Source organism: Coenobita brevimanus, chromosome 62 (genome assembly GCF_032717465.1).
Source record: "Coenobita brevimanus isolate Jiangsu-jjx chromosome 62, ASM3271746v2, whole genome shotgun sequence".
Classification (NCBI taxonomy): Eukaryota; Metazoa; Arthropoda; class Malacostraca; order Decapoda; family Coenobitidae; genus Coenobita; species Coenobita brevimanus.
This window is the reverse complement of record NC_137015.1, coordinates 33042624-33055611: the sequence shown is the minus strand read 5'-3', so window position 1 is coordinate 33055611 and position 12988 is coordinate 33042624. Positions and strand designations below refer to the sequence as shown.

At 42.5% G+C, this 12988-nt stretch overlaps 1 protein-coding gene across 1 annotated transcript in view; it reads right to left on the bottom strand.

Moving 5' to 3' along the window:
* Positions 1–12988, bottom strand: part of LOC145404028 (uncharacterized) — a 128776-nt gene that overhangs the window by 104382 nt on the left and 11406 nt on the right. The window contains exons 2-3 of the mRNA XM_080275631.1: positions 10970–11049; positions 738–824 (exon numbers count right to left, since the gene is read on the bottom strand). Of these exons, the coding sequence (XP_080131757.1) occupies positions 738–824; positions 10970–10993 (111 nt within the window). The 5' untranslated portion in view covers positions 10994–11049. The remainder of the gene's footprint in view (positions 1–737; positions 825–10969; positions 11050–12988) is intronic.

Sequence of the window (12988 nt, the reverse complement as noted above, 5' to 3'; positions counted from 1 at the left end):
TTTGACTATGTTTGTACCTGGCAGTGTTTTTAGCATTAAAGTCCCCAGCAACGCTGGAATTAGATGTTTGTCTTCAAGAGAGGAGCTGAGGGTTTTATTTCACTGGTACAGAATGGGAGTTATCAGGGGGGGGGGGGAATGTAAATGTTGAAAAATATTAATTTCTTGTTTGTAACCTGATTTGATACTGAGTGACTGTATTTCTAATGTTGTGCAATTATGATTGAGCCTGTGAAGATTTATATCCAAGATGAGGTTGGGGTTTATTGCTCACATAATGCCAATCAGGGATGAGTGAGGCTGGTCACTCTCATCTTAAATATCAGGACCAACTTGCCTAGCCCCAGGCTCCTATGCTCCTCATGGGGCAACATAGGACTGGATGATGGATGGAGCAATTCTGGAGAAGTGATTGTGTTGTCATTCTAGAGGAGTGACGGGTGAATGTATGTAACGGGGCCTCCTCTGTGGTCCTCAATTCTATGTAAGCAAATGTATGATTAGTGTCTGATTTGGGGGGGCTTGTTGAGGTGTGGTAAGACATCAAAACAAAGGATTAGCCTAGTACAAATGTAGAACAACCAAACAATCACTCACAAATCATTCAAGCATTCAAAATCCTGGCTCCACAAGGAAAGGAAAACCATCAGCACATGGGAAAAAAAAAAAAAAAAAAAAAATGAGTCTTGATTTTGCTCTGTACAGCACTTTATTCTTCCATTTTCATAAACTCTCACCTGAGCTGGCTGTTTCTGAGGGACCTGTGAAGGACTTGTGTCTGGGTCAGCATCTGATGTACTTGAATCCAGCACAGCTTTACTTTTCTGCAGAGTAAAAAAGGATATGGCATTGGCTAATCCTACAAGTATCTTACCTCCTTTGAAGTAAAGGGGCCTGAGGCTAGGGTATCATAATCGAGAGTAGCTCATAATACAGTTCATGACCAGCCTAATCCTCTTGGTTAACACCATGATTAAAAAAGACCACAATAAAAACTAGCAAATAAATTAAGTGTAAACTTATATAGAATGTATAGGAATATTACCTCTTTCTGGGAACAAAGGACAGAATCTACATACTGTACATAACTATTTTAAAATGAACATAAGACTGAGGTACTGAACATGTGGAACCACCAAGGCTGCAATATGGGGCTTCCTTGAAGTCTACCAGAGTGAAGCACCTCATGTCTGAAAAATCTCCAGGACTGACTGATGGACAGGGTTGCTACAAGAGATGCTCCTGCATCTAAAACAGTGCCAATGCCAGCTTCATTGTAAACGTGACTCCACAATATTCATTACAAATTGGTTCTGCGGTTCTGACACACACAAAGACTTTTTAGAAAATAAAAGTACCACTGGAATAATAATCACACTGATTCTTCTCCCCACTCAAGAAGGATGAGACTAGATCCACCAAGGAATATAAGAGTGTAACCTATCAAAAGCATGTCCAGTAAAACAAATGCATTCACTACTGCCATGCAATACAAACTCCCCTACAAGATAATAACCATACATATGTCAATGACCTTGGGAACAGATGGCTTGTTGTTCTGCGCGACACACCGTCATGGTACGGGGCACAATTATGTGAAGTTATATCAAAATCTGTCCACGCATGTGAAAGTTACAGAGCAGACACGAATGTAGCTATGGCTGTTAAGTATGATAGTACCTGACCTAGTTTGAGCCCCAAGTGTGACCTTGACCTTGGGGGTAGATGGCTGGCTGTTGTGCATGACACACCGTTATGGCATGGGGAACAGTTGTGTGAAATATCAAAATCTGTCCATGCATGAGGAAGTTACAGAGCATACAAAAAATTGTACACAGACAGCACCCAATCCTGTTAATGCTCCAAGTGTGACCTTCACATTGGAAGCAGATGGCTGGTTGTTGCGCACAAAACACAATCATGGTATGGAGAACAACTGTATGAAGTTACATCAAAATCTGTCCATGCATGAGGAAGTTACAAAGCGGACACAAAATTGCAGACGGACTGACGAAACAGCGCAAACCAAGAGTACCCGACTGGTTTCACTGATAGGGGACTAATTAGCTACACAATTATTCATGCATCATTCAACTCTTCAGAATCCTAGTTCCACCTAAACACAACCATCAGCACAGAGTTATTCTGCCAACTATGAAGTACAGAGAAAGGGGCGCAAACCGTCATCTTGCGCTTCTCTATATACACTTCCCCGAATCAATTATAGCCATTACAAATTTCATATCATTTCATAAACTTTCATAACTCAGTTATTCACACAATCAGTAATCATGTTTGTCCAACTTCTTGTCTACCATACCGCCCACCTTCAAACTCTAAGAAAGCAGCTACCCATTTCCCCACCTTATATGACCATACTATCCAAGCAAACTTTCTTCTCCTTTATGGTTAGCAGACTTCCTTACTACACACCTTCCACAAATCGATATTACTTTGGCCTTTCAACTTCTCAAGGCCCCACCATTCGTTTCGTTTCGTTTAATTTTTAAAGGCTCCAACATGCTTGCATGTGTCGGCCTTGGTCACCTAATGGCGGCTCTCCACGCTGCACGATCCATTGCAGCCTCCCTGTTCAGTCCCTTAACCCTAAGGTCACACTTAATGACCTCGTCCCATGTCTTTCTCGGTCTACCCCTCATAACCCCACCCCCAATATTAACACTTCTCACCTTCCTCACCCAATTATCATCCCCCATCCTCTCCACATGTCCAAACCACCTCAATCTACCTCTCCTCATCACAATACCAATACACTCCAGTCCCATCCTACCTCTCAACTCTTCCATTGTAAACCCAGCCCCTCCAGGCCTTGGACGCAGGGACGCACTGCACATCCACCTAATCATTGTCATTTCTGTATGTCTGAGCAGGCGAATATCTTCCTCCTTCACTGCCCAGGTCTCACTGCCATACAGCATTACACTCCTAACACATGCTGCATTCAAAGACCCCTTAGCACGTAGGGAGAGCCCTCTCAATGTCAAGAGAGGCAAGAGCTCCCTGAACTTCTTCCAACCACTTCTCACCCTAGCCACAGAGCTAGCTCCAGCCCCACCTCCAGCACACAACATGTCTCCCAAATAACAAAACTCTTCCATACACTCAAGAGATTCACAAGCAAGTTCAATCCTTTCACGTCTGACAATCTCCACCTGCTCACCCCGGCACGCAGTACACATAAAATCAGCATTATCTCGCAGTCTACCTCTGATACCACTACATCTCTTATGCACCCATTTATCACACACACACCACAAGATGGAATTACTTCCTACGCCCTTGTGGCAAACTGCACATGGCCACTCTCCCTCGTCTTTGACAGTACCACCACCAACCCTAGATATCATCACTTTTGTTTTATCTGCATTTACCCTTAAACCCTTGTGCCCCATACCATCTCTCCACTTCCTAAACCTTTCCTCCGCCTCCCTTTCATTCTCTGCAATCAACACCAAATCATCAGCATACAACAACTCCCACGGGAGTCCGTTTCTAAAGTCACGTGAAAGGGCTTCAAGTACCATGATAAACAACATGGGACTCAAGACTGACCCCTGATGCACACCAACATTCACGGAAAACTCATCACTCAAATCTCCATTCACTCTCACCTGGGTGTGAGCACCCACATACATGGCCATAACCACCCTAACCAGCCACTCCTCCAAGCCAAGGTTTCTCATTGCCCACTTCACCACCTCTCTAGAGACTCTGTCAAAGGCCTTTTCCAAATCAACAAAAACAAAATAAAGATCCCTTCTCCTACCAATACATTTTTCCTGAAGCTGTCGAACAATGAATATGGCATCAGTGGTCCCCCTACCTGGCATAAACCCAAACTGCATCTCATCAATATTCATACGTTATAAAATTCTCCATTACCTTCATTACCTGACCTAAAAGCTTTATACCTCTATAATTTCCTCTTTCCAGGGCATCACCCTTCCCTTTATACACATTTACAATTACACTCTTCAGCCAATCATCTGGGACAACACACTCATAAATAATCCTATTTATCAGGTCAGTGACTAAACTCACCCCTATAACGCCTGAGGCCTTCAACATTTCGGCAGTCAACCCAGACACACCTGCTGCCTTCCCCACCCTCATCCTGCCTATTGCCTCACTCACATTAGCAGTACCAATCAAAGGCCAAGGGCCAGACACTGGATCTGCTGGCTCCAAACCTTCCCTGTCCCAGTCAAACTCCTCATTCAACAACCAGTTATAATGCTCTCTCTATGCATCTTTAATATCCTCACTGTTCACCACTACCCTTCCTTCATCATTCTTCACACACTGCTCACCTATGATATCCCAATTATCCCTCTTCACCTGACCTGCCACCCTAAATATATTTTTCCTTTCCCCAAGATTAAGGTTATCAAGTAATTGTCTCTGTGACTCAGACTTTGCCCTGCATACCTCTCTTCTAGCCCTACGCTTGGCAGCCAAATATTCCTCTTTGCTACCACCCTTCTTCCATTCCCGGAAAAGCCTTCTTTTCTCCTTAATTGCAGCTTCTACACCCTCATCCCACCACCAAGTTACTTTATGTCTTGGTGGTCCTCTTGTCCAGCCGCATGTTACATCAGTAACTCTCAAGAAATTGTTCTGGAGGGCTCTGTACTGTTCATTAAAGCCTCTGTCTACAGCTCCCTGTTCAGCCACCACTCTCCTCAACTCGCTATAGAAGGCATCCCTTACTACCTGGTTTTTCAGCTTCCATATTTTCCTCCTAGGTACATAAGTCCTCTTTTTCATCATTTGTTCTTTAAGCACCACATCACAAATCAATAGTTTGTGCTGCTGCACACACTCCTCACTTCCTATAACTTTAACATCCCTCACTAACCTCCTATCGCGCCTCCTAATCAGAAAATAATCTATCTGACTGCTATTTCCCCCAGACTCATACGTAATTAACCTACTGTCTCTTTTCCTAAAATATGTGTTGCACACTATCATGTCCGTTGCCTCTCCAAACTCAAGTATCCTTTCCCCTTCTGCATTCCTTAGACCATACACACATCCCCCATGCACTCTTTCATAACCTTGTGCTGCTTCACCTACATGACCATTTAAGTCCCCTCCCAAAATCACTATCTCATCATCCCAACCAAAACAATTTAGTATATGGGTATATTTTCCATTTCAACATTCCATACTAACATGAAACAAGACACAAATCATGATGAAAATATTATGTACCGGTATGTTACTGTAACTTGTACAAAGTGGAAGCTCGATTATCCAGGCTCGGATTATCCAGCTTTCGGTATATCCGGGCCGTGACCGAATGGTTCAGTGGTACAGTAATACATAGAATTATTCGTACGATAGCTCCGGTTTAAACAGGAAGCATCCAGTTGCAAGGGAGCGAGGCATGGGTAAACCAGAGAGAGTCTGCTCACCCTGCCCCCACCCACACCTCCTGCTCACAACTCAATCACAAGGGTGGTAGGGTGGAGTCTGGTGAGGCAACTGATACTCCTGACCTAGCCTAACTTTGCTTCACTACTTAATAATTTAAAATAATTCAACCTAACCTGACCTAACCTGGGCTCCAGTTGGGAAATTGGGAAACTTAATCCACTTTTTTGTACGACGAGTTTCTTCCATTATGCCCGAAGCAATCGTAGGTACAGCTTAAAGAACGTGATAATAAAAGCGAAAATCTTTCAGCAAGAAAAGGTAATTTACTACCCTCAAAATATAAAAACACAGAAAACAAACTGGAGGAATATGAAGTGAACTAGTGAAGCCTTTAGGCTGTATGCCTAGAGAAAAAGTAATGGGTTTCCCAATTTTAGGAAACGAAATGGAACAAGAATGTCTGCTTAAGAAAAAAAAAAAAAAAAAAAAAATTGTGTTCTCGTAAGTTAGCATTCAGTTCTGCATTCTTTGTTAGATGTCGCGCTTCCCAACACATTTTAGACCGACAGAGCATAGTTATTTCTTCCTCTTACATTTACTGTTCATTCTTTTGTTCGTTCTTAAGTGTACTGTATGTGTGAAAGAGTATTAATACAAACAATAATGCATTCCATTAACCCCATCATAGCTGCCAGCCTCGAACAATGCTTTACATGTACCGGTGTCAGGGATGTTGGGTTAGGGAGAGCTATAAAAACTGCAAACAATTGTGGGAAGGGCACGAAGGGCACTGGTATGTTTTCACGACCCTCCTCTACCATCTCAAACAGTCAGGCGGTCTGCCACTTCATTTCAGATGTTTTCGCCGATATGTTTAAATGCTAATGTGACATGCACCCTAATTATAAGTTTCTTCCATTATGCCTGAAACAATCATAGGCATGGCTTAAGGAATGTTATGATAATAAGAGAGGAAATCTTTCAGCCAAACATAATTTACCATCCACAAAATAGGCAGAAAAATACAGAAAACAAACTAGAGCAATATGAATTGATTTGGTACGGTTATTAGGCTGTATGCTTGGAGGAAAATTTATGAGTTTCACAATTATAGGGGACGAAATGGAACAAACATGTTTACTAATAAGAAAAAATACTTTCATCTCACGTGTTCTCATAAGGTGGCATTCAGTTCCACATTCTTTGTTTGATGTTGCTTCCCAACACATTTCGGACCGACAGAGCATACAGTTATTTCTGCTCCTTACAGTTAAGTGTACATTTATTGCACATTCTTTTGTTCATTCGTGTATGTGTGAAAGAGAGAGTATTGATATGTATTCCATTAACCCCTTCATGGCTGCCAGCCTGCCTTGAACAATGCTTTGCTGTACCGGTGTCAGTGACGTTGAGTTAGGGAGAGCCATAAAAACTGTGAACAGTTTTGGGAAGGGACGAAGGTCACTGGTGTGTTTACACGACCCTACTCTACCATCCCAAACAGCTAGGCGGTCCTTTCATCCCAGATGTTTTCGCCGATATGTTTAAATGGTAAAGTAACATGCACCCTAATATTATGTTTAAATGCTAATGTAACATGCCCCCTAATTTTATTAATTCTTTCATGAATCATAGCAAATCACAAGATGGGTTTAGGGAGGAGGGGAAAAAGCCAGGTTTACCAGCCGAGTCTTTTCATATCTAAGAAAAAGAAACTGACTTTGTAACTTTGAAAAAATGGTTTCAAGGTCTGCCACGGGAGCACACAAATTTCTGAACTCACGAACATTGAGGATCTGAGGGGGGTAAACATACGCTTTGCTGTAAGCAGTAAAAGCACCTTACCAAATCAGTTCATCCTGATAGTCTATTATATTTTTCTTATTATTTCTGGGTTGGTAAATAAACATTTCTCGTTAAATCTGTTTCCCCGATGTTTTTAACTGTTCTGGTGTGATGACTCTGTTTGATTCGTTAATGTATTGGCAGAAGACACTGTTCTAATCTAAGTGTTTAAACCTGGCCTAACCTAGCTTAACTGCACCTAATAATTTAACCTAACCTAATCTTCAGTTGGGAAACGAAGTCCACATTTGAGTACGATGAGTTTCGTCCATTGTGCTGGAAACAATCGTAGGTACAGCTTTAGAACGTGACGATAATAACAGGGAGGAAATCTTTCCGTAAGAAAACGTGATTTAACGAACTGAATATACAGTACCCTCGTGTTCAGCACGGTAATATTGTCATGCATGGGTCACGTGTTGGACTAAAAATGTGTTGGACTAACAATAGAGCTTATGGGGAAAAATGAATTATGTCAGCAACCCTCGGAAAAGTCACCCTAAATACCTACCATATACCTATACATATATTGGTACTATTGTAATTATAATAAATGGTACTGTGCTATGAATGATAACTAACCTTTTAGGATAGTGTTGGTGGGCTTGTTGGGAATGGAAGGTGGTATCCAAGGCTGTACGTAGTCCTACTGGGTCCCCGGAGGATGGCTGCTGGCGTCACTAGTGGGCAATGGCTGTTGCTCCTCCTCCACCTCCCTCATAAATCCTTCGAAATCACACTCAGAATCACTATCTTCGTCCATAGCCATGGAAGGTCCTGCTTCTGCCTGTCCTAGCACTGTAATCCTCAGCAAAGTGCATGCTTCTCACACTGTTGCCAGAGCCCCGTCTCGTGACTGTGGAAAGTGATCGCTGTCGCTGACTCGGTAGAGAATAAGGAGAAGCAACTTTGTTTATAAACTGGTACGCACGCCGATGAGAAGGGTTTCAAAACGATTGATATTTATTCTAAAATATTAATATGTATTCAGTGTCAGGCTAAATGTTCAATGCTGTAGTACGATACATTCTCTGTCGAGTCGCCTGGATTTTGGTCACACTGTTTTGCCCGTATCCTCGGCAGGAATCCATCCAGATGAATTCCAAATGCCCGTGGTATCGTCGGCAATTTTACCATGTTACCGTTCCAATTTACCATCGTATCCTCGGCAAACCTGGTATGAAGTGCCGTGTGATAAACTTCGGCTGCAAGGATCTTGTCTTAGTTTTTTATTATGATCACGTTGGCTTCATTCATGTCGTAGGCCTTGGCGATGTCAACTTTCCTCTCCCCTTTCTTCTTCCTCTCCATGCTTTCTAGCTTGGTGGACTGAGGGAGATGCCGACGCTTCTTGGGGTTCTCAGAAGGCTTCCTAGGCATCGTGAGCAGGGTAAAATACAGTAACAAGGGCAGAAAATGCAGCAAGAAAAAAGCATCTTCCAATGCAATTATGCGACTGAGTGGCGCTGTGGCGGGAGAAATTTAAACAAAACATCACGTGACACCAGAAGCGTTTTTAATTGGGCGGCATCACGATCACATCACGATAGCGGGCGGGGAAGGCTACTTGATCAGAAGTTTTCATTGGCTATCATCATCATGGGAATGTCCAGTATGACCGTGTTGGACTGGGGGTGATCGTGCTAGAGTGAACTCTACGGATTTCGCCCACTTCTCGGAGCTCTGTGCGTGTTATGCTAACACACTCGTGTTGCAGTAATTAAATCGTATTAAATAATGTGTGGTGAAATGCTGAAGCATGGGGGAGAGATAGTAGTAGAATGGATGTGGAAGATGTGCAGATTGGGCTGGGAGGAAGGTAGTGTCCCGGAGGATTGGAAGTCAGGTATAATTATTCCCTTGTACAAAGGAAAAGGGGAAAAAGAAGTGTGTGGTAATCATAGGGGCATTTGTCTTCTTAGTATAATAGGAAAAGTGTATGGTAGGATACTTATTGACAGTGACAGAGTTAGAGAAAGAACAGAGAAATTAGTTGGAGAAGAACAGGGAGGCTTTAGGAAGGGAAGAGGTTGTGTAGATCAGATATTCATTCTTAGATCTTTAGTGGAAAAGTTTCTAGAGAAGGGAAAGAAGTTGTATGCGGCTTTCATGGATTTGGAGAAAGCATATGACAGGGTGGATAGACAAGGATTGTGGAAAGTGTTAAGAATACATGGAGTAGATGGGAAGTTGTTGAATGCTGGGAAGAGTATGTACGATGGTGCGAAGGCTGCAGTGCGTGTGGATGGTGAACTAAGTGAATTTTTCTCTTTGAAAGTTGGTTTGAAACAGGGATGTGTCATATCTCCATGGTTGTTCAATCTGTACATGGATGGGGTAATAAAAGAGGTACAAGGTACGGTAGTGGATGTTGGAGTGGCCCTGGTGAGAGAGGATAGTGTTTGGAAACTCCCTGTACTGTTGTTTGCAGATGATACTGTGTTGTTGAGTGAAGACGAAGGGGAACTGCAAGGCTTGGTGGATGAGTTTGAGAGAGTGTGTAAGAAACGGAATCTAAAGTTGAATGTAGGGAAGAGTAAAGTGATAGTCTTTGAGAGAGGTGAAGTCAGTGAATGTATAGCGAGGTTGGACGGTGAGGAATTGGAAAATGTGAGTACGTTTAAGTACTTGGGTAGTGTGATGAGTAAGGATGGAGGTTTGGAGGGTGAAGTGCTTGAAAGGGTACAGCAGGGAAGAAAGGTTGCTGGTTCTTTGAAAGCAGTGATAAGAAACAGGGAAGTGAGCATGGAAGTGAAAAAGTTACTACATGACAGTATTGTGATACCAACTCTAACGTACGGAAGTGAAGCTTGGACGTTGTTGGAAGGACACAAGTCAAGAGTGAGAGCAGTGGAAATGAGTTATTTAAGAGGAGCCTGTGGAGTCACATGGAGAGACAGGCTGACGAATGCGGATATAAAGGAGCGTTGTGGTGTTGATGTGGATGTGATAGGAAGCATTATGAGGAACACACTGAGGTGGTTTGGCCATGTGGAGAGGATGGAGGGTTAAAGACTGACGAAGAGAGTGTATGTGAGTGAGGTGGAGGGGGGAAGAGGGAGGGGGAGGCCGAGGATGAGATGGAGGGATGGGGTGGAGAGGTATATGAGAGAGAGGGGTGTGAGTTGGGAGCAGGGCAGTGAAATGGCGGAGGACAGGGCGACTTGGAGGCGATTTGTTTGTGGCCACCCCAAACAGGATTGAGGCGTCTGGCAATAGATAGATAGACAGAATTGCTCTCCGTGCTGGACCCGAATCGTGCTGGACTAACGCGTGTTGGACGCGAGGGTACTGTAGTCTGAAAAATACTGAAACAAGCTGGAGGAATATACACTCAACTGGAAAAGTCTTTCTGGTACTTAAAATGTACATTTACCGGTAAATAAATCAGACTAACAGTACAGTACTTGTGTTTTGGATCTGCCGGATTAATCGTGCTTTCGGACCAATCGGGCACCCCTTAACACCATATAGCCTGGATAACCGGGCTATCTCTGTACTATAATTTCAAAACTAAGAGACCTGTATCAGATACTTTGCAGAGAACAACTGATGAATTTTGTAACTAAAACTGTTGTACAGTAGGCTATGTCTACAAAGTTTATAGTTTTATGCACAGAACAAACTATGACCTATGAGCACGCCTAGCAAAAAGTAAGTGAACTATATACTGTTATGACAAGACCCTCATTAGAACCACCTAAACTAATGTCATCCTTCTTACCTTTGGCTGAGAAATCTTAACCATGGGAGACTCTTCTTCAGCTTCTGGCTCCTCAATTGTAATCAGGATGTCATAGCTCTCTGTGGAAGAACAGGCTCCATCAAGATAAGTACAAAAATACTGTTTACCCTAGGTATAAAAATATTTCATGAACAATGATCACCCAGCCCTTGGGTGGGAAAGGAGGTCCGGATGATGATGATAAAATATTTAATAAATAACACCTCATAATACAGTACAGTACCACAGAAATGGGTCTAAATCATCATCATGACCATTCCAACCCAATTTTCCATATTCACATAGGATGGAGACATTTACACTGAGTCCTCCATTGGGGACCTGAAGATGAATGTACAGTAGCCCGTCCCCCCCCATTCTTTAGAGAAGTGAAAAGCTACTTGCACACATGTTAGGCAGTGGGATCATCATAATCCTATGCAAACATAATCCGCAAATGATTTTTTGCCCCTCAATCCTGCCTCTCCGTACTCCCACACAAAAAGAAAAGGTGGCGTAGGATCCACATTAAGAGAAAGCATAAAAGTGGGAGAACTATCAACTGCATCAACAATGAAAAGGGTCATAAAATCATTCACACATCAACCAAGCCTTCAAAATCCAGGTGGCATCTCACAAGTATCCAAGCACATATTTTTGGTGTGTTTATCTTTACTGACACACTTGGCATACACCTATCTGTCATTCTATTAACTTCCAAACTAAAAAGGGATCCTAAACCATTGCCATGTACTTCTCTGTATGCACCATACCAGTACTACAACCAATTATTTCAAGCCTTCAAAATCCAGGTGCCACATCACAAGTAGTCAAGCAGATATTTTTGGTGTGTTTATCTTTACTGACACTTGACATACACCTGTCAGTCATTCCATTAACTTCCAAACTAAAAAGGGATGCTAAACTACTGTCATGTACTTCGCTGTATACACCATACTGGTACTTCACTCAATCATATCAATCCCTTGTCAATCTCTTTGTTTCAATTTTCATACCATGCCTTCTAATACAGTCATCTACCATATCCATCCATCTCCTTTTTGGTCAACCATACCTCCTTTCAGATCACTCACACAATGTGTACTATTACATCACCATATCTATACCCATTTCCTCTACTGGGTATACACTCTCTTATATCATATACCATAAAACTTTCTGATTCCACATCCTTCAAGAACCACTATCATTTCTAATTCTATCCACTAAAATACAATACTGATTCTGGGAAGCAATGAAGGAGAGAAGAGAAAGAGAGAAAAAAGAGGAGTGATGGAAGAGGGAGGATGCGAAGAGTGAGTCATGAAGGGGGGGGGGGGAAGGCAAAGGAACGATGAAGGGAGACAGGGAAGGAAGAGGAATGGGGGAATGAAAGAGGCACGAGGACAGAGGGAAGGAAAGAAGTGGAATGATGGAAGAAATGAGGCATGGAAAAGTTGCAAAAAAGTGAAAAAAAGGGGACAAAATGGAGGAATGGAATAAGGTAAGGAAGGTAAAAGAAGGAAGAGGAACTGAAAGGAAAATGGAAGAGCAGGGTAAGGAAAGAAGGAAGGATGAGGAGTGAAGGAAAGGAGAAAGGAAAGAGGAAAGAAGAGAAGGGAGGGGAAGAGGAAAGGGAGGGGAATGAAGGATGAATGAGGGATGGAAGAGGAGTGAGAGCGAGAAAGTGCAATGGATGGATAGAAGAGGAAGTGTGGGAAGACGAAAAAGATAAGGCAAGAGGAGAGGAAGCAAAAAAAAGAAAGAGGAAGGGAGAAAAGATACCTACAATACACACAAACTTTATAGGGAAAGCATAATGAGAGATGATAGACACCAATAAAGAAGGAAAACAGCAGAGGATGGAGAGATGAAGAAAAGTAATGAATCAAGATATTAATGTGTTCACTGTGATGGCATACTTTACAGCTTTTCTCATTATCAACAGATACTGGTCTATAATTCTGGGGAACCACTCATGCTAAAGGGGTTGGAAATGGTCTCCATTAAACTCCTCCT